Below are 27873 nucleotides of genomic sequence, written 5' to 3'. Positions count from 1 at the left end.
GTTTTGATCCGAAGGGGTCTTAGGGCCCACCAGGGGTCCACAGACTATACTTTGAGAACCACTGCACTAGGCTTCTAGAGCATATGTCTTTCATCTCAGAACCAGCATAATGCTTATCACACAGAAGTACTTCATAAATGTGTTTTCAGTGAACACACTGCACTAAAGATTACGTAGGCCTACACCTACAAATGGTGACTACAGATGGTGACTGCAGCCATGAAATTAAAAGACACTTACTCCTTGGAAGAAAAGTTATGACCAACCTAGATAGTATATTCAAAAGCAGAGACATTACTTTGCCGACTAAGGTCCATCTAGTCAAGGCTATGGTTTTTCCTGTGGTCATGTATGGATGTGAGAGTTGGACTGTGAAGAAGGCTGAGCACTGAAGAACTGATGCTTTTGAACTGTGGTGTTGGAGAAGACTCTTGAGAGTCCCTTGGACTGTAAGGAGATCCAACCAGTCTATTCTGAAGGAGATCAACCCTGGGATTTCTTTGGAAGGAATGATTCTGAAGCTGAAGCTCCAGTACTTTGGCCACCTCATGCGAAGAGTTGACTCATTGGAAAAGACTGATGTTGGGAGGGACTGGGGGCAGGAGGAGAAGGGGACGACAGAGGATGAGATGGCTGGATGGCATCACGGACTCGATGGACGTGAGTCTGAGTGAACTCCAGGAGATGGTGATGGACAGGGAGGCCTGGCGTGCTGCGATTCATGGGGTCGCAAAGAATCGGACATGACTGAGTGACTGAACTAAACTGAACACCTACAAAACCCCATGGGAACAGAATTCCCTGATGGTCCAGAGGTTAGGACTCGGCACTTTCACTGTTGTGGTCTGGGTTCAGTTCCTTGTTGGGAAACTAATACCCTATAAGCTATGTGGCACAGCCAAAGACAAAGCAAAAAAACACAAAACACAAACACAAATAGGAGTCGGGGGGCGGGGAGTGGCTACAAATTAAACTGCATTAAAACAAAAACATAAAAAGATGGCCAATTAAAAAATATGCTAACTCCACTATGTTATGACAGAAGCATCATCCACAGAACAATTAATTCTAATTTTAGACACTAGAAAAGGGGAGAAAATGCATATAGGCTGAGTGGATGAACTGAAAGAGGTATGGAAAAGTTCTGGTGCACTATCAGTTTGCAGAAGGGTGGAAGCTCCAGAAGAATATAGGAAGGAATGAAGTGGAGGATGAAAGTAGACCACTCCCCATTTCTATCTAACCTGCTCACCAGTGCCAAACTAGTGTCCCCCAAAACCATCTCAATGTCTTCACCCTCAAAATATCTCAACGACCTTTCACTGCCTATGAAATAAAGTCAAACTCATTCTGGCATTTCAATCCCAATTTATAAAATCTTATCTCTCTAGAAGCACCCTACAACAAAAAGCTACTTAGCCTTGTCACCATTCCTACATCAGGAATTCACTCCCATCTTCCCCCCTTAAGTGCCATCCAAGCCTTCTCCAAGTCCAGGGGTCTCCTTTCAATATAGTATATACACCTATTCATTTGCATTCTTCCTTCATTAATTAACTGAACACTTCCTACATGCTAGTTGCTCAGCATAAAGGGAAAACCATCACAAAGTCATCCCTCACCCTTGTAGAACTCAAAATGTATTTAGTGAGGTTTAAAAAAAAAAAAGCTAAGAGAGAAGTATGATTTAAAAAATAATATATACCTAACCCCCTCCCCATATCAAATGTAAACATTTTCATCACTAACATAATTGCTTTGGACTTAATCCAGTTTTTCTTAAGAGCCCATCACCACCACAGAAAAGAGTAGCACAGAAACATATACGTTGCCATATGGGAAAGAGCTAGCCAGTGGGAATTCGCTGTGTGATGCAGGGAGCTCAACACAACGCTCTGTGACAACCTAGAGGAGTGGGACGGGGTGTGAGGGAGGTTCGAGAGAGAGGCGACATAACATATACCTGTGGCTGATTCATGTTGATATGTGGCAGAAACCAATATAACACTGTAAAACAATTGTCCTCCAATTAAAAGTAAATCAAAATTTGTAAAAAGATGCTCTGGGGTTCTAGGGGACTTCCCTGGTGGTCCAGTGGTTAAGACTCTGTGATTCCAATGCAGGGGTGTGAGTTTGATCCCTGGTCAGAGAACTAAGATCCCACATGCCATGCAGTGTGGTCAAATTTTAAAAACAACAACAACAACAAAAAAAATGATGTTCTGAGTGTCTAGTCTTATGACAACATCCCATCAGTTATATTATTCCTTCTCTCTCCAAAGCCTATCTCCTTTCAGGTTCCTTCCTTTACAACTCTTACAACTCTATTATTTATAATAACAATCTGAGCAACAAGACTTATTAAGCACTTAATGGAATGGAAATAGCATTTGAGGTTTTATGCAACATCCATTTTAAACACAAATAGCACATGATACAAAATAATGATGACCTGGTGTGAGACATCAAATTTGGAATCAGGCTATCACTCTACCATCTAGAGGATGAATGAGTAAATTCAACTTTAAAATGTGGGTTGATTTCATAGTTTAAGAAAACACAGAAACCAAAAACCATACGCTTTTTCTAGAAAAACAAAGTTCCATGTTATTACACCAAGATTTTTAAATAAGTAAACTTTAGTATATGAGAGGATACATTAAAATACTATAAGAAAAGCGCTAATGACAAGGGGGAAATCGGAAAATCATTTATATTTGGCTTTGAAATACTCTGTGTGATTTTAATTTTTCTAATTAAGTTGGGCCCACACTGCTTTAGCACTTTCTAAATATAACACAGACAAAATGAAGGCCGTACAGAATATGGTCATGGCAGAAAAACGCCCTCTTGAATAAATTTTTAAAGGCCTGTTACAAACAGCCTGTTGTTTAACCATGCATTATCAAAGCTGATTGTAAAGCTGTCTTTTAAGAGTTAGCTCACATTTCTAGCAAATGTCTGACTGTTGGACATGAACTAAGGCAAAGTTATCACATATATTTTCAAGTCCAAGACTACATTAAATTACTTTAAAAGGATCTATAATTATATTCTTTTAAAGTAGGAATCTATAATATCATAGAATTCCTATTTTATCTTAAGAATCAGGCAAATACATGTTCTTGAATTTCCTCTGTAACCATTTCCTTACACTCCTTTATCAGTTTTGCTTCCTCTACTTTTTATTACCTCAAGGCAATTAATTCCCTGATGTTATATGTATAGATACATAGCCCTTTATTTGAAATCCTACAACCTAAAAAGCTTAGAAAATTAAAGCTGTTTTATTTTTTTTTAACTGAATTGATGGCAAAATCTGTCCTGACTTAAACTCATTTGGTAGAAAAATCTAGTAAAAATTCATACATTTTGCTGCATAAATACTAATGTGTAATTACAAGGTGCAATAAAACAATAAATAGTAAGGATTTAAATAACGTACAGAATATGCAGGAATTATCTTTCTAAAATTTGAAAAATGCTAATTCCAAAACATACCTGCCCCTAGGTTTTGAATAAGGGATTGTGGACCTGTATTTATGTACAGGTTAGTACAAAAGTAATTGCAGTTTTGGACCATGAATTTTAAATCATTATAACTAGCCTCAAACACATCTTTATTAATCAAAATAGGAACCATTACAATCAACACATTTTTGCCAATGAGAAATAAGTTTACTTCTGTAGCCCAAAAAATCCATGCTTCAGGATTCAGTAAACTCTTGGAAAGCATTTTCTGCCTCCGGCTGGTTGTAAAAGGGTTTTCCAAAGAGATGCTTGAAGAAGTGGTAATCCATTGGTAAGAGGTCAGATGAATATGGCAGATGAGGCATAAATTCATAGCCTAATTTGTTCAACTTCTGAAGTGTTGGTTGTGTGACATGTAGTCAGGCATAGTCATGGAAAAGAACTAGGCCCTTTCCGTTGACCAGTAACTGCTGCACGCATTGCAGTTTTCCATGCATCTCACTGATTCGCTGAGCACACTTCTCAGATGTAATGGTTTCACCAGGATTCAGAAAGCTGTGGTGGATCAGATTGGCAGCAGACCACCAAACAGTGACCATGACCTTTTATTGGAGCAAGTTTGGCCTTGGGAAGTGCTTTAGAGCTTCTTCTCTCTCCGACCATTGAGCTGGTCATCTCCAACTGTTGTATAAAATCCACTTTTTGTCGCATGTCACAATCTGATAGAAAAATGGTTCTTTGTTGTTGCATACAATAAGAGAAGACAACACTTCAACATTTTTTTTTCAGTCAGCTCATGAGGCACCCACTTATTCCACTTATTGAGCTTTTTTGCCTTTTCAATTTGTTTCAAATGCCAAACAACCATAGAACGGTCGACGCTGAGTTCTTAGGCAACTTCTCATCTAGTTGTAAGAGGATCGACTTCAACGACTGCTCTCAGTTGGTCAGTCTCAACTTCTGGGCTTTCCCAGTGGCTTAGACAGTAAAGAATCTGCCTGTAATGCAGGAGACCTGGGCACGATCCCTGGGTCAGGAAGATCCCTTAAGAAGGAAATGGCAACCCACTCCATTCCTCTTGCCTGGAAAATCCCATGGACAGAGGAGCCTAGTGGGCTACAGACCATGGGGTCACAAAGAATCAGACATGACTGAGCAACTAACACACACACAAATTCTGATGGCTGGCCACTACATTCCTCATCTTCAAGGCTTTGCAAAACTTCTTGAACCATCACTGTACATTCATTGGCAGTTCCTGGGCCAAATGCATTGCTGATGTTGTGAATTGTCTCCGCTGCCTTATGACCCGTTTTGAACTGGAATAAAAAAATCGCTCAAATTTGCTTTTTGTCTAACATAATTTCTATAGTTTAAAATAAATATAAAATAATCAGCAAGTAATAAGACATTAGCAAAAAAACATAAATTGAGAAATGCACATTAAAATGATATATAACATAACCACATTTATTTAAGAACATATCCCAGTATCAAATGGCAAAGTTCAACAATGCAAAACAGCAATTACTTTTGCACCAACCTAATACTATCATCTCACCATGAGAGCAAAACTTTATCTTATTCATTGGTTTATTCCCTGGGGCTAGAATTGTGCCTTACACATAGTAAATACTCAATAGATACTTGTTCAATAATCAAAATAAATAATAACAGTGAATTAATAGAAGTGGAGTTCAAAATAGAAAGGAACAAAAATATTCCTTTAAGGCAGTAACCTCCAAATGAAGTTATAATTTATACAGATCATTAATCTCTTATTTGCAATTCTGAAACAGAAAAAGCTTTGGAAATGTTTTGTCATTACTGCCTATATTCTGAAGCTTCAGGCTTTTTTATAAAATTGAGAAACAACTATTAACTAATTAGATCCCAAATTACAATAAAAAGAAATACTTCAAGAAAAAGCATTTTTAAAGAAAAGCAGAATGCCACAACAGAATTTGAATTCCTTAAGTAAGGAGGCTTTTCATAATCTTTTACCACTAAGTAAAGTATTTGGTACATAGTAGGTACTCAGATATGCAGATGACACCACCCTATGGCAGAAAGTGAAGAAGAACTAAAGAACCTCTTGATGAAAGTGAAAGAGGAGAGTGAAAATGTTGGCTTAAAGCTCAACATTAAGAAAAGTAAGATCATGGCATACAGTCCCATCACTTCATGGCAAATAGACAGGGAAATAGTCGCTGACTTTATTTTTCTGGGCTCCCCAATCACTGCAGATGGTGACTGCAGCCATGAAATTAAAAGATGCTTACTCCTTGGAAGGAAACTTATGACCAACCTAGACAGTATATTCAAAAGCAGAGACATTACTTTGCCAACTAAGGTCCATCTAGTCAAGGCTATGGTTTTTCCTGTGGTCATGTATGGATGTGAGAGTTGGACTGTGAAGGCTGAGCGCCAAAGAATTGATGCTTTTGAACTGTGGTGTTGGAGACTCTTGAGAGTCCCTTGGGGTGCAAGGAGATCCAACCAGTCCATTCTGAAGGAGATCAACCCTGGGATTTCTTTGGAAGGAATGATGCTGAAGCTGAAACTCCAGTACTTTGGCCACCTCATGCGAAGAGTTGACTCACTGGAAAAGACTCTGATGCTGGGAGGGATTGGGAGCAGGAGAAGGGGACGAGAGAGGATGAGATGGCTGGATGGCATCACGGACTCGATGGACGCGAGTCTGAGTGAACTCCGGGAGTTGGTTATGGACAGGGAGGCCTGGCGTGCTGCGATTCACGGAATCGCAAAGAGTTGGACACGACTGAGTGACTGAACTGAACTGAAGGTACTCAATATATATTGTCAGAATGGACACTAAAAAGAAGAACTGGGATTTGTTTCATTTAATAAAGACATGTTGAGCACCTTTCTCATACTAGTCATTATGCTAGATATATAAGACAGCAGAACAAGAGACACAGAGTCTTTTCCTGTCTTTATGACGCAGACTTTAGTGGGGAAGAATGACGCTTAAATACTACAAAAAATAAAGTTCCAGGTACTAGGGATCCCAAAAAGAAAGGAGTACCTAAACTAAACCAGAAGGTAATGGAAATCCTATGAAACTTAGACAGTCATGGCGGAAGAGCAGAGCCTGAAGAAGAGAGCCACCAAGCTTTGTAGGCCTAATGAAGGGCTTTGTTCATTTTCCTAAGGGCAATGAAAAGTACTGAGGGATTTTAAACAAAGGAGTGATATTTCATTTGGACTTTAACTCAGACTTCTACTTTCTGAGCACTTACTATGTTCCAGGCATATTATCTTGTTCAATCCTCACAAAATTGGCCTTGTGTTTCCAAGTTGTATGGAGGAGCTAAACAGAAATCCAACTGTATATAGACAGAAGAGGGTGGTTAAGAGAACAAGAACTAGAGTAACAGAAAGGGGAAAATCTTGAGAGCATACTGGCCGCTGTAGCCACCTTTTCCCTTGGATCATTATTCTGAGCATGAACTGAAGGCTGACAATCAGGACAAACCCAGTACAACCCTGGTGGAGGGCTACCAAGGGAGGACAGAGAAATAAGCATAGCTTTGGCACAGACTTGGGAGATCTTAAGCACATGGCCAGTTTTCTCAAGAAATTTTTGAATATTAAAACTGTATGGGGTAGAAGGCTACAAACCTAAGCACGAAAATTGTGAAAAAGTTCTTTAGCAGTCTGACAAGAAAAAGGTTAGAGTCTGGGACCCAAGGAGGAAAGCACCCTTAGAATATATCAAATTCATAGCTGGAAACTTGTGAGAGCCAGGGAAGAAACAGAGGAAAGAAAATTAAGCCTGAAAGTAAAACTCAATCTCAACCCAGCACACTCCCTAATTGGATAAAGGGAATCAGTCAGAAGATTATCGGCCCAGCAGGCGGTAATGTTGTGGTGATCAGTCCCCGAATCATGTCTGACTCTTTGGGACCCCATGGACTGTAGCCCACCAGGTTCCTCTGACCATGGGATTTCCCAGGCAAGAATACTGGAATGGGTTGTCATTTCCTCCTCCAGAGGATCTTCCTGACTCATGGATTGAACCCACTTCTCTTGTGTTTCCTGAATTGGCATGCTGATTCTTTATCACTGTGCCACTGGGGAAGCCCAGCAGAGGGGAGAATGAATCCTCAAAAAAAGGAAGATATCATCAGGAGGCATTACAATTTTTTGGACACAATGTCTGGCATAAAATAAAAATTACTAGGCATGCCAACAGACAAAATTAGATAAACAAAAGATAAGGAGAAATAACACCATAGACAGATCACATATGATCCAGATATTGGTGTTAACTGACAAAGACTTTAGAACAATTATGAGTTATATATTTTTTTAAGAGAAAAAACTGGACAAAGTAGATGAAAAGCAGGTAATTTTACCTAAGAACTGGAATCAATAAAGGAGAACCATTTGGAAATTTTAGAACTGAAAAATAACACTAAATGTAAGTAAGAATTCATTAGATAGATTTACCAAGAGACATAAAAATAGCATAAAATAGGATCCATGAATTGAAAGGAGGTCAAAAGAAAATGTCCAAACTAAAGCACAGAGGAAAAAAATGTAAAATAAAGGAAAAGAGTAGTAGAGAGAAGTAGGACTCAGTGAAAAATCTAATATATACAAATTGGAATCTCAGAAAGAAAGAAGGAGAAAAATGTGGCAGAACAAATATTCAGACAGTAAATGATCAAGAATTTTCCAAAACTGGAGAAAGATACTAACACAAGATTTAAGAAGCTCTATAAATCCAAACCAGAGTAAATTTAATAATAGTAATATAATGCAAACAACAATAACAGCACACCAAGGTTATTTTCAATAAAGATTAAAATGAAAAAGATAATATAAAAATATTAAAATAGCCCGGGTGAGGGTGGGGAACACATATCAGTGGATTTCAAAAAGACTGATGGCTGACTTCATAACAGAACACAAAGAGCCCAGAAGAAAAAGAAATGTCTCAACATGCTGAGAAAAAAATTAATGACAACTTTGAAATTTAAACACAGATAAAAAAATCCTTCAGAAATAAAGATGAAATAAAGACATTATCGGAGCTCCCCTCATAGCTCAGCTGGTATAAGGGCTTCCCAGGTAGCACTAGTGGTAAAGAACCCGCCTGCCAGTGCAGGAGACCCCGGTTCGATTCCTGGGTAGGGAAGATCCCCTGGAGAAGGGATAAGCTACCCACTCCAGTATTCTTGGGATTCCTTGGTAGCTCAGATGGTAAAGAATCCGCCTGCAATGTGGGAGACCTGGGTTCGACCCCTGGGTTGGGAAGATTCCCCTGGAGAAAGGAAAGGCTACCCACTCCAGTATTCTTGCGCTGGATAATTCCATGGACAAAGGAATCTTGCAGGCTATAGTCCATGGGGTCACAGAGTTGGACACAACTGAGAAACTTTCACTTTCACTAAAGACATCATCAAACAAATAAAACCGAGGAGACTGTCACCAGAAAATCTGAACTAAAAGAAATACTAAGAAGAGTTTTTATAGTAGAAGAAAAATAATCCCAGGGTAAATAAAGATATATAGAAGAGAATTATGAGAAACAAGAATAAAAATTGGTTAAGATGAGTAAATATTGACTAAATACTTATGTTATAAAATAGTGATAGCAATGTCCTATGGAACTTAAAATAAAATGCACAACAAAAATAACACAAAAGGAAAGAGGTGTAATAACTAAAATTTCTAAGTTCTAGCATTACATTACAGGGAAATAGTAAAAAATAAAATAAAATAGTTTACTCAAGAGTACAAGTAATCAAGAATAAATGTTGTAACCTCTAGGGCAGCTATATAGAGAACAGTAAAGCAACGTGTATCTACCACATTAATGGAGAAGAAAAACAAAAAACAATAAAAATATTTGAATGATATTTGATAACCCCAGAGAATATAAAAAAGAAAGAAAACAGAATATGAAGCAAAATTAAAAAACCAAATATTAAGACCAATAATGTAAAACCAAATATATCAGTAAAATCATTAAATGTAAATATACTAACTAATAAAATTAAAAGATTTGTCAGAGTGGATTTAAAAGACAACTATATGATGATTTTGATGCAGAAAGGGTGAAAATAAAAGTATGAAAAAGTCATACCATGCAATCACTAATCAAAAAAAGCTGCTGTGGCTATACTAACATCAGACAAAACAGACTTTAAGGCAAGAACCTTACTAGAAATAAAGGACATTTCTGGTGGCTCAGATGGTAAAGCATCTGCCTGCAATGCGGGAGACCCGGATTCGATTCCTGGGTCGGGAAGATCCCTTGGAGAAGGAAATGGCAATCCACTCCAGCACTCTTGCCTGGAAAATCCCATGGACGGAAGAGTCTGATAGGCTACAGTCCATGGGGTTGCAGAGAGTCGGACACGACTGAGCTACTTTACTTACTTTAGGGATTAAACCATCAGAAAGTTATCACAATATAGATCTATGTACAACCAATGAAATAGCGTTAAAATTTAAAAATTGAAATAAAAGAAATAGATAAATATACAGTCATGATAGGAGATTTAAACATATTTCTTTGAATAGTTGATAACAGAATAAAAATTCTCTAAGATTATAGAAAAGCTGAACAGTATAATTGACACCTGGATTTCAGTGACATATACAGATAACCTGACCCGACAATGACAGGATACACATTCTTTCATTCTTTACAAGTGCACATGGGATATACGGCAAAACTGACTATACACGAGGTTGCAAAGCAAGCCTCAAAAACTTTTAAAAGATTTAACCAGTCAGAGAATGTCTCTGGCAATTCTGATATTAAGTTGGAAATCAATAACAATGACATGGTATTATACATAGAAAATGCTAAAGATGCCACCAGAAAACTATTATAGAAGAGCTTCTTCAACAATAAACTTGAAGAATACAAAACTAATATACAGAAATGTTGCATTTCTATACATTAATAACAATAAAAAAAGAAATTAAGGAAATAATCCTATTTACCATCTCATCAAAACCAATAAGATAGCTCAGAATTAACCTACCTAAGAAAACAAAAATCTATACCCAGAAAACTGTTAGACACTGGTGAAAGAAAGTGAAGATGACACAAAGGGAAAGATACACCATGTTCTTGTTTTGGAAGAATCAATACTGCCATTTACAGCAACATGGATGCATTATGCTAACTGAAATAAGTCAGAGAAAGACAAAATGCTACGTAATATCACTTCTATGTGAAATCTAAAAAAAAATTAAAAACTAGTGAATAAACAGCAACCCACTCCAGTACTCTTGCCTGGAGAATCCCAGGGACGGTGGAGCCTGGTGGGCTGCCGTCTATGGGGTTGCACAGAGTCGGACACGACTGAGGCGACTTAGCAGCAGCAGCAGCAGCAGCAGCGAATAAACAAAAGAGAAACAGACTTACTGATACAGAGGACAAACCAGTGGTTACCAGTGGGGACAGGGAAAAAGAGGGATGATACAAGCGAGGTACAGTTTGTAACAAAAAGCTACTTTGTAACTAAGAGCTACAAGGGTATATTGTACAAACAGTGAACATAGCCAGTATTTCATAATAACTGTAAGTGGAGTATACATGTGCTCAGTCGCTCAGCCGCGTCTGACTCTTTGTGGCCCCATGGACTATATAGCCCACCAGGCTCCTCTGTCCATGGGATTTTTCAGGCAAGAATACTGGAGTGAGTTGCCATTTCCTTCTTCAAGGGATTTTCTTGGCCCAGGGATCGAACCCACATCTCCTGTGTCTCCTGCACTGGCAGGTGGATTCTTTATCACTGAGCCACCTGAAAGTACAGCCTTTAAAAACTGTGAACCACAATATTGTACACCTTCAAAAAATACAAAAAAAAAAAAAAAAAAGAAAATCCCAATAAAAATACAAAAAAAACCCCGAAAATTTCAATAGCTTGGAAATTAGGTAATATACCTGAGAATAACCCTTGGATCAAATCTTTAAAGTGACAAAAAATATTACAGAATGTTTTATACAAAAGAATATTTTAAAAAATGACTCATTAAAGCTGGAATACAGTTAAAGTAGTGCTTAGGGTGAAATTATAGTTTTAAATGGATATTTTAGAAAGGAAAAAATGTCTTGAAACTTATGTTCTAAGTTTCCATCTCAAGAAACTATAAAAGGGTAGAAAATCAATCTCATAGAAAGTAGGAGAAAATTACTAATAAAGATATGATCCAAAATTAAGAGAAAAACACTAAAACCAAAATTGGTTCTTTGATGAGATTAGTAAAATTGATAAACACCTAGCAAAACTGTTCAAAAACACATATGCACACAAATTTTCATTATAGGAAACTGTGATAGATTTTTCAGACATTAAAAAGAAATAAAAGCTTGTTTTAGACAACTAGACACCAATGATTTATATCATTTATTTTTAAAATATTTATTTAATTGCAGGATAATTACTTTACAATATTGTGATGGTTTTTGTCATACATCAAGATGAATCGGCCACAGGTATACATCTAAATGGCCTTCTCTGGTGGCTCAGACAGTGGAGATTTTGCCCAATGCAGGAGACCTGGGTTCGATCCCTGGGTTGGGAAGATCCCCCGCAGGAGAGCATGACAACCCACTCCAGTATTCTTGCCTGGAGGATCCCACGGACAGAGAGGCCTGGCAGGCTGCAGTCCATGGGGTCACAGAGAGTCGAACATCACTGAGCGACTAAGCACGCGTGCACATACATTTAAATAAACAAATTCTTTGAAAAACACAACTTATCAAAACTGACAATAGAAGGGACAGAAAATCTGAATACTCCTATATCTATTAAAAATGAGTCTGTTCTTTAAACACTTTCCAATACTAAAACATAAGAAAGTTGTTTGCAGGACTGACAACTTCAGCTTATTATCAAGCTACCAATATCAAGAAAATGTGGTAATGTTAAAAACACAGACAGTAGATCCCTGTGCTATATACAGTAGGTCCTTATTAGTTATCTATTTTATATGCTTCTACATATATGTGTATATATTGATCCCAATCTCTTATTTATCCCTCTTCCCTATCCCGCCTACCCCACTGCCCCAGTAACCGTAAAATTGTTTTCTACATCTATAACTCTACTTCTCTTCTGTAAATTAGTTCATTTGTGCCATTTTTCTGTTGTTGCTGTTGTTCACTGTTCAGCTGCTAAGTTCCTTTGCAGCTTCAAGGACTGCAGCATGCCAGGTTTCCCTGTCTTTCGCTATCTCCCGGAGTTTGCTTAAACTCATGTCCATTGAGTCAGTGATGCCATTCAACCATCTCATCCTCTGTTATACCCTCAATCTTTCCCAGTATCAGGGTCTTTTCAAATGAGTCAGTTCTTGGCATCAGGTGGCTAAAGTATTGGTGCTTCAGCTTCAGCAGCAGTCATTCCAATGAATATTCAGGACTGATTTCCTTAAGGATTGACTGGTTTGACCTCCTTGCAGTCCAAGGGACTCTCAACAGTCTTCTCTGACACCACAGTTCAAAAGCATCAATTCTTCAGTGTTCAGCCTTCTTTATGGTCAACTCTCATATCCATACATGACTACTGGAAAAACCCTAGCTTTGACTATACAGACCATTGTCAACAAAGTGATTTCAGTGATGTCTAGGGTTTGTGATAGCTTTTCTTCCAAAGAATAAGCACCTTTTAATTTCATGGCTGCAGTGATCTGGCCATCTGCAGTGATTCTGGCCCAGGAAATAAAATCTGTCACTGTTTCCACTTTTTCTCCATCTATCTGCCATGAAGTTATGGGACCAGATACCATGATCTTAGTTTTTTAAATGTTGAGTTTTAAGCCAGGTTTTTCACTCTCCTTTTTCACCTTCATCAAGAGGCTCTTTAGCTCCTCTTCACTTTCTAATGAAAGTGAAGATACCATTAGAATGACATCATTAGAGTGGTATCATCTGTATATATGAGGTTGCTATTTCTCCTGGCAATCTTGATTCCAGCTTGTGATTCATCCAGCCTGGCATTTCACATGATGTACTCTGCATATAAGCTAAATAAGCAGGGTGACAATATACATCCTTGACATACTCCTTTACCAATTTGGAACCAATCTTTTGTTCCATGTCTGGTTCTAACTGTTGCTTCTTGACCTGAATACACTTTCACAGAAGGCAGATAAGGTAGTTTAGTATTCTTATCTCTTGAAGAATTTTCCACAGTTTGTTGTGATCCACACAGACAGAGGCTTCAGTGTAGTCAATGAAACAGAAGCAGATGTTTTTCTGGAATTCCATAGCGTTTACTATCATCCAATGGAGGTTGACAATTTGATCTCTGGTTCCTCTGTCTTTTCTAAATCCAGCTTGTACATCTGGAAGTTCTCAGTTCACATACAGTTAAAGCCCAGCTTGAGGGATTTTGAGTATTACTTTGCTAGCATGTGAAATGAGTGCAACTGTACACTAGTATGAACATTCGTTGGCATTGCCTTTCTTTGGGATTAGAATGAAAACTGACCTTTTCCAGTCCTGTGGCCACTGCGGAGTTTCCCAAATTTGCTGGCATATTGAGTGCAGCACTTCCACAGTATCACCTTTTAGTATTTGAAATAGCTCTGCTAGAATTCTATCACCTCCACTAACTCTGCAGTAATGCTTCCTAAGGTCACTTGACTTCACACTCCAGGATGTCTGGCTCTAGGTGAGTGATCACACCATGGTGGTTATCTGGGTCATTAAGATCTTTTTTGTACAGTTCTTCTGTGTACTCTTGCCACCTTTTCTTAATATCTTATGCTTCTGTTAGATCCTTGCCATTTCTGTCCTTTATTGACCCCATCTTTGCATGAAATGTTCCCTTGATATCTCCAATTTTCTTGAAGAGATCGCTAATCTTTCCCATTCTATTGCTTTCCTCTGTTTCTTTGCATTGTTCACTTAAGAAGGCTTTCTTATCTCTCCTTGGTATTCTCTGGAACTCTGCATTCAGTTGGGTACATCTTTCCTCTTCTCCTCTGCCTTTCACTTCTTTTCTTTCTCAGCGATTTGTAAGGCTTCCTCAGACAACCACTTTGCCCTCTTGCATTTCTTTGTCTTGGGGATGTTTGGTCGCTGCGTCTCATACAATGATATGAACCTCTGTCCATAGTTCTTCAGGCACTCTGTATACCAAATCTAATGCTATTTGCCACCTCCATTGTATAATCATAAGGGATTTGATTTAGGTTATATTTGAATGATCTAGTGGTTTTCCCTAGTTTGTTCGATTTAAGTCTGAATTTTGAAATAAGGAGCTCATGAACTGAGCCACAGTCAGCTCCAGGTCTTGTTTTTGCTGACCACAAAACTCCATCTTTGGCTGCAAAGAATATAGTATAAGAATATAATATAGATTGGTATATAATATAGCTTTTTTTAGATTCCACATGTAAGTGACATCATGTGACATTTGTCCTTCTCTGACTTACTTTACTCAGGATGACAATCTTAAGGTCCATCCATGTTACTGCAAATGGTATCACTTCATTCTTTTTTATGGCTGAGTAATATTTCTTTCTACACATCTACCACATTTTTTTTATCCATTCCTCTGTCAATGGACATATAGGTTGCTTCCATGTCTTGCTACTGTAAACAGTAAACAGTGTAGCAGTGAATATTAGGGTGTATGTATCTTTTCAAATTACGGTTTTCTTTGGGTATATACCCGGGGGTGGGACTGCTGGATCATATGGCAGTTCTATTTTTAGTTTTTTAAGGAACCTCCACACTGTTCTCTACAGTGGCTGTACCAATTTATATTCCCACTAACAGTGTAGGAGGGTTCCCTTTTATCTACACTCTCTCCAGCATTTATTATTTATAGTCAATATATCTTTGACAAAAGAGCAAAAGCAATTCAATGAAGCAAAGACAGTCCTTTTAACAAACTGTACTAGAACAACTGGACATCAGCATGCCAAAAAATATGTGTGTGTGTGTGTGTGTGTGTGTGTGTGTGTATTTTTTTTAATGGATCATAAATGTAAACCCCAGAACTATAAGACTTCTAAAAGATAACATGGATGAAAATCTAAGTGACCTTGGTTTTGGAGATTAATTCTTGGGACATACTACCAAAAACATGATCCATAAAAGAAAAAAAACTGGTAAGTTGGACTTCATTAAAATTAAAAATTTCTCTAGAAAGTTACTGCTAAGAGAATGAAAAGACTGTCTACAGATTGGGAGAAGATATTTGCAAAGCACATATCTGATAAAGGGCTTGTACCCTAAACATACTCTTAAAACTCTTAAAACTCAACAATAAGAACACCCAAATAAAAAAGCGAAAAGACCTGAACAGACATCGCACCACAGAAAACATACAGATAACATAAAAACATATGAGAAGATATTCCTTATCATATGTCACTAGGGAACTGTAAATTAAAACAACAGTGAGATATCACCACATACCTATTAGAATGGCTAAAATCTAAGCCACTGGTAATACCAATTCTGGCAAGAACGTGGAGCAACAGGAACGGTCATTCAAGGCTGGTGGGAATGCAGAATGGTACAACCACAACAGAAGACAAGCTGTCAGTTTCTACCAGTCTTACAAACCAGAAATTATGCTTCTTGGTATTTAGCCAAATTATCTGAAAACTTATGTCAACACAAAAATCTACCAGGAATGTTTATACCAGTTTTATTCATAACTGCCAAACTTGAAAGCAACCAAGATGTCCTTCAAAAGATAGTGAATGTACAAATGAAGTGATATACCCTCACAATATAATATTATTCAGAAAAAGAAAAAGCTGTCAAGGCACAAAAAGATATACAGTAACATAAAGCACATTGCCAAGTAAAAGAAGTTAATCTGAAAAGCTACATACTGCATAATTACAACAGTGAGACATTCTTAAGGGCAAAAATGCAGACAGTAAAAGTCAAGTGGTTGCTGGGGGCTTGAAAGGAGGGAGGAATGAATAGGCAGAGCACAGAGGACTTTCAGGACCGTTAAGTATGACCAACCTAGACGGCATATCAAAAAGCAGAGACATTACTTGGCCAACAAAAGTCCGTCTAGTCAAAGCTATGGTTTCCCCAGTAGTCATGTATGGATGTGAGAGTTGGACTATAAAGAAAGCTGAGTGCTGAAGAATTGTCCCTTTAACTGTAAGGAGATCCAACCAGTCCACCTAAAGGAAATCAGTCCTCAATATTCACTGGAAGGACTGATGCTGAAGCTGAAACTCCAATACTTTGACCACCTGATGTAAAGAACTGACTTATTTGAAAAGGCCCTGATGCTGGGAAAATTGAAGGCAGGAGGAGAAGGGGATGACAGAGGAGGAGATGGTTGGATGGCATCACCAACTCGATGGACATGAGTTTGAGTAAACTCCAGGAGTTGGTGATGGACAGGGAGGTCCATGGGGTTGCAAAGAACTGGACACGACTGAGCAACTGAACTAACTGAACTGAACTGAAGTTATTCTGTGAGATACTGGAATAGTGGATACATGGTATCACACATTTGTTGAAAGCCATAGACCTCTACAATACAAAGACTGAGCCATGATGTAAAATGTGGACTTTAACAGTAATGTATCAGTATCAACTGGTTCACCAATAGTAACAAATGTAGCACACTAATGCAAGATGCTAATAAAGGAAATTGTGTGTAAGGAGAGGAGATGTATGAGAACTCTGTATTTCTGCCCAATTTTTCTGCAAGCCTAAAACCATCCTAAAAAATAAAGCTTTACTAATTTAAAAAAAAAAAAAAACCTTCTCAAAAGAAAATCTGAGACACAGGCGTCAATGGAGACTTCTTCTAAACATTTAATAAAGAAATAACACTGTCTTGTAATACTCTTGCATCAAATAGAAAAGAAAAAAGGAGGCGAACACTTCTGTACCATTTTATCAGGCCAGCACAAACTTGTCAAAGACATTACAAGAAAGGAAAATTACAGACCAACCTTTCTCACTGACATAGGTTCAATCCTTCAACATTTATTATTGGATTTCTGCTAATGTATAGGATGTGGGAAGTCAGAACAAGAAAATATTACTCCCACCCTAACAATGAGAAAGAGTGGTATAATCTACAAAAATCTTAACTTTTGAACTCAACAGAAAAATGAAGTTTTAAGACAATCAAGTGATTTAAATTCCAAACAGTAACAAGCCCCTCTAAAGACAGATGGAACTACAAACTATTTAATATTTGACAAAGCACAGGAGGAAAAGGAGGCTACTGTACAAGCAAGAAAGAAAAATTCAGCTAAAATTAACTGTTATAGATGAGATGTGGGCTAGTATGTCCCAGAAACACTGGGAGCTCAAAACACAGGGGAATTCACACTTGCATGCTCTTTTCCAAATGTCACTGTCAGGGCTGAGGGTAGAGCAGGGAACTGCAAAGGGTCCCTTTCTGTGGCACAGGTGTGCAAGAAAGGATAGGCCACCACTACAAAAGCAGCATACAACCGCACCACATTGCCCAAACTCCCCTCTCATTTAAGGAAGAGGCCTTAAACCTCTGGAAAAGGCAGAGGTTCTGGGTGTGTAAGAGTGTACTCAGTCGTGTCTGGCTCTTTGTGACCCCATGGACTGTAGCCCGCCAGGCTCCTCTGTCCATGGGATTTACCTGGCAAGAAAACTGGAGTGGGTTGCCATGCCCTCCTGCAGGGGATCTTCTTGACCCAGGGATCAAACCCATGTCTCTTATGGTTCCTGACCAGCAGGCGGGTTCTTTACCACTTAGGCACAGGGGAAGCCTCTGGGGATTATGACTGTTGAAAAACTACCTTCCTCATGGAAACATAAGAAAACTCTCACAGGCCCCAAATCCTAAAGCAGTACAAAGCAGAGGAAAGTCAGCACTAGGGAGAGGGAGGAATCTCTCACCCACTATGTGCCACAAGACAAACTTCAGCTGCCAAAAGCAACTGTACTCCAATAAAAATTAAAAATTAATTTAAAAAATAAAAATAAGCAAGGCATTGGATGACAGGTTGGCTGTTTCTTATAAACTATTCTTACATATAATCCAGCAATTACAATCCTTGGTATTTTTCCAAATGAGTTGGAAGTGTCTCCATTCGAAAACCTGCACATGAATGTTTGCAGCAGCTTTATTCATAAATGCCAAAAGTTGAAAGCAGCCAATATCTTTCAGTGAATGGACAAGCAGTCATACATCTAGGCAATGGAATATTCAGTTCAGTTCAGTCACTCAGTCGTGTCCAGCTCTTTGCGACCCCATGAATCACAGTACACCAGGCCTCCCTGTCCATCACCAACTCCCCAAGTTCACTCAAACTCATGTCCATCGAGTTGGTGATGCCATCCAGCCATCTCATCCTCAGTTTTCCCCTTCTTCTCCTGCCCCCAATCCTTCCCAGCATCAGGGTCTTTTCCAGTGAGTCAACTCTTCACATGAGGTGGCCAAAGTACTGCAATTTCAGCTTCAACATCAGTCCTTCCAATGAACACCCAGGACTGACCTCCTTTAGGATGGGCTGGTTGGATCTCCTTGCAGTCCAAGGGACTCTCAAGAGTCTTCTCCAACACCACAGTTCAAAAGCATCAATTCTTTGGCGCTCAGCTTTCTTCACAGTCCAACTTTCACATCCATACATGACCATTGGAAAAACCATATCCTTGACTAGATAGACCTTTGCTGGCAAAGTAATATCTCTGCTTTTCAATATGCTATCAGGTTGTTCTTAACTTTCCTTTCAAGGAGTAAGCATCTTTTAATTTCATGGCTGCAATCACCATCTGCAGTCAGCCTGCTTATTTAACTTATATGTAGAGTACATCATGAGAAACGCTGGGCTGGAAGAAGCACAAGCTGGAATCAAGATTGCCAGGAGAAATATCAATAACCTCCGATATGCAGATAACACCACCCTTATGGCAGAAAGTGAAGAGGAACGAAAAAGCCTCTTGATGAAAGTGAAAGAGGAGAGTGAAAAAGTTGGCTTCAAGCTCAACATTCAGAAAACAAAGATCATGGCATCTGGTCCCATCACTTCATAGGAAATAGATGGGGAAACAGTGGAATGGAATATTACTCAGCACTAAAAAGAAATAAGCTATCAAGCTATAAACAGAAGGTGGAAACTTAAATACATATTACTAAGTGAAAGAAGCCCATCTGAAAAGGCTACATATTGTATGACTTCAACTACATATATGACATCCTGAAAAAAGCAAAACTATGGAGACAGTAAAAAGATAAGTGGCTGCCTGAGGTTCAGCGAGAAGAAGGGATGAGCAAGAGAAGCACAGTATTTTTATGATATCAAAAACCATGCTGTACAATGTTAGATACATGTCATTATTTATTTGTTAAAATACATAGAGTCCACAACAATAGTAAACTATAAACTATGAAATCTGAGGGAAAAAACTCAACATCAATTAGTAATAAAAGGCTCAGAAAACAAGGAATAGAAGAGTGTTTCTTCAACTTAACAAAAAGCATCTAGGCAACATCACACTGGAATCACTAGCCAGTGTAACGAGGCAAGAAAAAGAATTAAAAGGCACACTGATTGGAAAGGAAGATGTAAAACATCTTTATTCACAAATGACACCTGACTTGTAAAATCCTAAGTCATCTACAAAAAAAGGTATTATAACAAATACCTAAGTTTAGTAAGGCCCCAGGACACATGGTAAATATACAAAGATCAATTATATTTCTGTATACTAAGAACAAATGAAAAAAGAACAAATAATTGGAAACTTAAGAAAAAAAATCAGAATTTTAATAGTACTAAAAAACAAAATATTTGGGGAAATTTTTAATAGAATGTGTAACACAAATCATATGTTGTTTAGTCACTAAGTTGTATCCAACTCTTTTGCCACCTTGTGGACTGTAGACCACCAGGCTCCTCTGTCCATGGGATTTCCCAGGCAAAAATATTGGAGCGAGTATTTCCTTCTCCAGGGGATCTTCCTGACCCAAGAATCGAACCCACATCTCCTGCCTTAGCAGGTAGATTCTTTACCACTAAGCCACTCTGCTAAGTCACTTCAGTCGTGTCTGACTCTGTGCGACCCCATAGACAGCAGCCCACCAGGCTCCCCCATCCCTGGGATTCTCCAGGCAAGAACAGTGGAGTGGGTAGGGAATCCCAATAAGGGACTTATGTCATACATAAAGAATCCGTACAATTCACCAGTATGAGAACAAACACCAATTTTTTTAAGGCAAAAGATTTTAACAAACACCATTTTTTTTTAAGGCACTCTGTGGTATGTCCTCCAAGAGACGCAAGCTCTGGGCTGACATACAAAAGCGACTGCAGGAAGACCCCAACTAAGCCCCCAGCGCTTCCTGAATGCCCACAGGGCCTTTGCTGACAATCCCTAGCTCCATGGCCCTCCATCATCAGGGGACCATTTCCCCCCGCCCCCTTCTTCCTTTACAGTATTTAAGAAATAAAAAGTCAGATTTTCCTGGCCAAAAAAAAAAAAAAAAGAGAGAGAGATTTAGAGGAGTATAATTACAAATAAAAATTAATTTATTAAAAACTAACACCAAGCACTAGCAAGGATGCAGAGCAATCCTCATAATGGCTGTGGAAATGCAAAATAATACAGTCACTTTGGAAAAGTTTGGTAGATTCTTATACACATACACTTACCATACAACTCAGCAGTTCCACTCCAGAGTATTTATTCAAGAGAAAAGAAACTTTTTAAAGGGGGGAAAAAAAAAAAACTATACCAGAAAGCATATATCAGCTTTACTTATAATGTTTATAAACGGAACCAAAACATAACTCTTGTAACTGAAATTCCCCAGCAACCAAGGATTGGATAAACAAATCGTAGTACATTCAAACAATGAAATATTACTCTACAATAAAAAGAAACATAACTACTAAAATAGCAACTACATGAATGAATCTCAAATTATGCAAAATGACAAAGCACAAAAATTCACATACTGTAGGATTCCATTTGTCACATTCACAAAAAAAGGCAAAGGTCTCCTGATCAATCTCTGCATCCAAAGAAGCTAGCACAGTAGAAAATAAGGAATGCCTGGTGGGCCGTTAGAGGGGGAATCATTGCACGGAGGGTAGACAGCAAGGTCATAGAAGCCAAAGTCAAAAGGAACCTGGGGGCTCAAACACACCTGCAGGATGGAAAAAGCGAAGGAAGGTATACTTCAACCTACCTCCAACGATTTCAGCAGTTTAGATTAGATTAGATTAGATTCTGTAAAGCTCTACACTATGAATGAATAGCCTCAGCGGTTCTCTGGCCTAAAAGAAAGGCATGATGTGCCCCACCCTACTTTAAAAATAAATCTATTACCCGACGCCCGAGACTGAGCAAGTGGAGCTTACAAGGGGCAGGGAGGGTTTTCCGTGCCCAGGAGCGGAGCTGAAGAGGGCCGAGGCGGGCTCGGGCTTAGGTCTGCCGGAGGCAGAAGGAGCCGGGGCATCGCCGCGGCCCCGCGGGTCTCCACCCCTTCCCACAGCCTCACTTACCCAGGCCTGCCGTTCCAACTGAGCGTACAAATTTGAGCCTTTGAGCTTTTGGACTATCTGGGCAATAATGAGAGACAGATCCGACTCCTCCTGCAACATTTCCCCTGTCCTACCCCGCCAAGTAGCGGGGGCCGCTAGCGCGGAGAGCACTGGCCACGTTCGGGGTCCCACTCTAGACCAGTGACACTTCTCGGGGACCTTATTACACTGGGACGCCTCCAGCGGGCGTTACTAGGCAACTACCAGGCCGTGAGTCCGTTCCTCTCTGGTCCCCCCCTCAAGCCTGAAGGCCCAGCACCTGCGTTCCGCTGGCAGAAAGCGCTCTGCGGAGTGGGGGGAGGGGAGAGTAGCTTTTCAATTCCATTGTTCCCGCTTAGTCTGTGGTGGAAAGGCAAGAAAAGGGTCTCTTTCCTCCAGATCTACAGAGCCTCTAATGCATCAGGGGAAATCAGAAAGCTGTATTTTTGTGTTTTATTATGAAGGATCATTCCTTTTCCACTTTCCAGTCTCTACAGAAAACAGGGCCGTGCACACAAAGAAATGGCAAATGACTTCCGAAACTTACAAGGCTCTGACCCTGGGTGCGTGAACTTGGGCGAGGTGCTTAAAGTTAAGAACTCGCTTTCAGCCTCAGCAAAATAATATCCAGCTGACAAGATGCTGTGATGATTAGCTGAGATAACAATCGTGAGGGTGCCTAGCCCTGTACTTAGCGCTCCACTTTATTTCCTTTTCTGTTTCTGTTCTCTGGGATCTTATGCCAGGAATAAATATACAGCGTCTTCTTACCTAACAGCTATAATAATAAGCATTTTATTGATAGATTTTCTCTGAAGCGTTGGCATTTCGGTGGTAGCTAAGACATTGTCCGAGTCTTAAGGAATGTGCCATCTAAATAGATTTCCTCTTCTTCCATGCACTCACTCATTCAATCAAAACTCAATTCAAAATTCATTCAGCTTTCAACTTACTGAGCTTTTACATACAAGAAATCGTGTACGCACAAAGGTAAATAAAACATGGTTCTTGACATCAATGTAACATAGCAAAAATTTTAAAGAGAACTAGAAGTATCTAATTAATTGAATGACATTCCAAAAGGCAGCTAATTTTGAAAGGCCTATGGAATAATACATGTATTAGAATAACCTCACCAAAATAATCAGGAATTAAATTCAAATATGTGCATGCATATATTTTAAGCAGAGAAAATGTAGGATTCCAAGAAAAGAGACCAAGATTGCTGGCAAAAACTACGCTAGTATAACTGCATTAAACTCTAATGTGCTTAGGCACAACAGATCTTCTGATTCAATAGGCCTCTGGTAGGACCTGCTAATTGCACTGTTAGCAAGTTTCCAAGAGATGGTGACCCTGGTGGCCCAAGGCCTATATTCTAAATAGCAAAAGACTAGAACAGGTAAACAATAGAAATTCAAAGGGACCAGACTTCTGGCATCTATGGGCAGTACCCTGGCCTTCAGAATATTATGATGATAAACACAGGTCCCAAATAACCCCTTTGGTCAGGTTTGTTTCTTTGGAGTGAGGCAGGCAAGGGGGAAAGTGTGTTAGTTGCTCAGTCGTGTCTGATTCTTTGCGACCCCATGGACTGTAGCCTGCCAGGCTTCTCTGTCCATGGGGGTTCTCCGGGCAAGAATCATGGAGTGGGTTGCCTTGCCCTCCTCCAGGGGATCTTCTCAACACAGGGATCAAACCTGGTGCTTAAGGCAGTTTACATACTCTACAAAACATGTGGTTTCTCTACAAAACATTCTCCCACAACTCAGAATTTCTCAGACTTGTGTATGAGTGCATGTCCTCAACTGTCTACAGTCCGTTTATCCCAATATCCCACCCATTCCAGAATCTCTGCATGAATGTCACTATGAACAACAATAACAACAAAAAACAGCAGTGGAGACAGTGTTTTTGAGATCGAAAAGGGTGACAAGATTAATAACTGAAGAGATAGGAATGCTTAGGTTAAGAAGGGTCATAAAATATAGAAGGGAAAGAAATGAATTCGTGGAGCTGAAGAATAAGCACAGTGCCTTGAGTCAGAAAAGTCTGGGTTCCCCTCCTGCTCTACTCCCTTGGAGCTGCTCAAGTCCTCCATCATCAGAGTTTCCACTTTCTCTTCTGTAACAAGAGGATAAAAGACACATCTGAGGGGATAGTCTACCTAGTCTTAAAATATCAGCAAATAATAATAAATTAAATATTAAAATTGGATAATTTGACAAAACAGTCCCCTGTTCAATTGACAAGGGAATAGAAAGTACCTGAAGAAATGCAGCAAGACATATGAAAGTAACCAGCGCAACTCTTTGCACACATAGAGGCTTTAAAATTTTTTCTTTTAAGGAGAAAATAATTTTCAGTCTTAGAGCAGCAATCAGAAAGTTAAAATTTTATTTTGATGGCATGCTCAAGCAAAAATAAAGTTTAATGTTAACATTAAGAAAGTGTTTCTCACATCCACAGAAGTAGATGTGTTTGGAATATAATTTGATCCTAGCGTGCCCTCTGTTCTTTTTCCAATTCAATTTAGCCACACTTTTCAGAACACCTCTCTGTGCTAGGAATGGCAAGGAATACAAATATGAGTAAGCAATGGTCCCTTCTCTCAAGGAATTCTCAGTCCCAAAGGGATGGTGAGCCCCAGTACACAAAGGGCTAAAATGGTAAGCAGACCCCTTTCACTTGTGTATCTGGAAATTTTATTACTTTAAAGTAATTGTCTCGTAACAAACAGGAGGTACTGCTTCCTTTCTCTGTCCCTCAAGGGAGAACTTTGCCTTGGAAATTCTTACTTTACCTAACAGGGTCGAGGATTGGGAAAATACACTATTTCTGACATTTTTGAGTGTACCATGACCCAGACTAACAGATGAATAGCCAAAGAGGTCCAAATCATCTGAATAATTAAAACTGCATAAACAGAGACAACAGCAAAATAGATGAAGAGTGAAGTCTCCTCAAAATTGCCTCAAATTCAGAGCAGAGGTACTCTGGGCCAGCATGCGTAAGGCCCTGTGCCCAGTCATGACTGACTTCTTCAGAGCTGCTCTACTTTGATCTGTTTTACTTACAATGTCATGTCAGATTTCACTGTGGGTGAGGGGATGCATTTGAAAATCACTGACCAGTGGCCTCACAGAGGCATGGATGTGGACCACATCAAAAACACCGTGCCAGTCTAACACAAAATTAAGGCACTCTTTAGGGTATATCAGAACATGTCCTTATTTTATTCACATGAGTATGGCTTGCATAAACTCTACAATTTGCAATGAAAATTATTTTCAGCTATTATTTTTGAAAGAGACACTGGGCTTCCCAGGTAGCTCAGAGAGTAAAGAATCTGCCTGCAATGCAGGAGACCTGGGTTTAATCCCTGGGTCACGAAGATCCCCTGGAGAAGGGAATGTCATCCTGCTCCACTATTCTTGCCTGGAGAATTCCATGGACAGAGGAGCCTGGAGGGCTATACAGTCCATGGGGTTGCAAAGAGGCAGACATGACTGAGCGGCTAGGCACACACGAACTGCTTTTAGCATACTGTGTCTGCAGAATGGCTTGAATTGTATGTTGTCAGGAATTTACTTTAATAAAAATTATGATGTGTGTCATGTGGATCATGAATGCCAACAGATCCCACTGTCTTTGGGAGCAAATGAGCTCGTAGTGCTATCGACTACCTGTCACTGGGTAGCTGGCCCCATGCGCTAGCTCAAGACCTCAGGCTCCTCTTAGAAGTCTCTTCCTGTTACTCCTGAGAATTGTTAGGAAATGACACAGCTGTGTGTAAGAAAATTTCTCCTCATGATCTTCTCTGCCTGCTCTGGTGATGTCCAATGCCCCCAAGCCACTGTCCAAGGTGCTGTTCTTGGTGATCCCAAAGCTGCAAAATACCAGAAGTATTTAAATCCCAAGGCTCAGCAAAGCCCTCATGAAAAAACCTCTTTGATTCTTCTTGCCACCTCTCTTTACAAGGTGGCTATACCTCATTTCTGAGTCCAGGGTAAGTACCAGACTCTGCTAGTCTCCACTCCCCATCTTTTCTTCCTCTGGTTCCAGACAACTGTGTGTGAATGGGGAAGACTGGGCTACTGGCTCTGTGAACAATCTCGAAACTGTGTTGACTCCTTGTAAATTCTAAAGCTCTCAGGAGAGAAATCCAAATAACAAATAACAGTGGTTTAAATTATTGTTAGCAACAAATTTGGAATAGTGTCCCAATTTTGGTTCAGTGTCACAAAAAAGCATCATCAAGAATCTGACCTCTTCTTTTCTTTTCCGTTTCACCATCTTAGCATGCCAGCTTTCACCATCTAGCTTATTGCTTCAGTCTCAAGACGGCTGCTGTAGATCCAAGTGACATGTTCTCTGCTGCTGCCTACAACTGCAGACGGGTAGAAAAATAAAAGTTCTCAATGACTGTGTGTGTCTCTGTTTTGAGGAAAGACTATTTTTTAAGAAGCCCCAGAAAAAATGCTACATGAAAGTCTGGCAAGAAATGATCTAGTATTTTATTCTCAAACCTGGGAGAAGGATGAAGGAGAATTGCTTGCTGATGCTGCCATATTGTCCAAAATGCCTTCAGTATAAAATTTCACTATGGTATGAACACTTGTAAATGAACTTCTCTGATTGATATTTGGGCCAGTCAGACTAAAAATCAATGAAAATCCTTAGAGTTAGGCAATATTCAGATCACTTGCTATTCACAAAGAGTTGATCGTGTGCAGTTTAAGACCCAGAATCTAAATGATAATACTTCTAGATGTGGCAATTTCTCAGCATCATGATATATTTTAAAAGCTAAAAACAAATAAGGTTGACACATTTGTAAAACAAAGTCTATGAATAAATGATTATGTGGCAAGAGCAAAACATTTGCAACTGTTATTTTTTCCTAAAAAAGACAAAAATTGGTGACATGTGAAGGAAATGGCTTGTGCATAAATGACTTTTGATGAAGGGCTCTCTCTATCTAGAAACCAGTTTATTGAAATTTTAGGTTATTCTCTCTGATTGTACAAGCGGAACTGAATATTAGAAACATCTATTTTTCAACACAATCTGTGCTGCCTGGGGAGAAAGAGATTTACCGCTGCCAAGGGACGTCCTACTGATAGTCCTCCAGCACTTCCACCCCATTCCAGGTAACAGAGTAGAGCAGGCTCCACCTGGCTCATTTTCTCCCTGTGTCTGCGATTGCAACTCTGCTTTCTCACCACCTCCTCCAAACAGCACATGCACACACACACACACACACACACACACACACACACATTTCCATTCCAGGATATTTCCTTTTATACTGTTCTTTTTCATCGTACATGGCCTGTTTTCTGTTACCTCCTGGGAGACCAGCGTACCATTTGCCAGCTGTCATTGTTCCAGTTTTCTTGAAGGCATAGTGGCACATACAAGGCAACCATGAGTATGTATATATATAAGAATAAGACAGCTACAATATCAAGTCCTTAAGATCAAGTCAAAGACTGCAATGGGGCCTGACTATACACGTTATCCCTATGGATGCAGATGGGGAATTAGGATCGAGCTATAGACCTAGAAAGAATACCAAGCGCCATATGTCAGAGACCCCGTCATCTGAGAGCAGAGGCAGTGAGGGGCGGAGCATGGCCCTCTAGAGCAGACCCAGCAGGCCCACTGGTTAACAGGAGCAGGTTCTAGGGAAGTGGCTGGCAGGTCTGTTATCGGACTTAAGCCAGAGAGAAATTCTATGCAAGGGCTTCTCTGGTAGCTCAGCGATAAAGAACTCACTTGCCAATGCAGGAGACTTGGGTTCAATCTCTGGATCAGGAAAGTTCCCTGGAGGAGGAAATAGCAACTCCCTCCAGTATTCTTGCCTGGGAAATCCCATGAACAGAGGAGGCCCGGTGG

At 39.5% G+C, this 27873-nt stretch overlaps 1 protein-coding gene across 1 annotated transcript in view; it reads right to left on the bottom strand.

Annotated features, from left to right (window-relative positions):
* TBC1D19 (TBC1 domain family member 19) overlaps positions 1–22053 on the bottom strand; it is a 147325-nt gene extending 125272 nt beyond the window's left edge. Inside the window, exon 1 of the mRNA XM_052642094.1 lies at positions 21955–22053. Within this exon, the coding sequence (XP_052498054.1) occupies positions 21955–22053 (99 nt within the window). The remainder of the gene's footprint in view (positions 1–21954) is intronic.
* Positions 22054–27873: the final 5820 nt, after the last annotated feature.

The sequence above is a fragment of the Budorcas taxicolor genome, chromosome 6 (assembly GCF_023091745.1).
Source record: "Budorcas taxicolor isolate Tak-1 chromosome 6, Takin1.1, whole genome shotgun sequence".
NCBI classification, from domain to species: domain Eukaryota; kingdom Metazoa; phylum Chordata; class Mammalia; order Artiodactyla; family Bovidae; genus Budorcas; species Budorcas taxicolor.
This window is presented reverse-complemented; position numbering and strand designations above follow the sequence as displayed.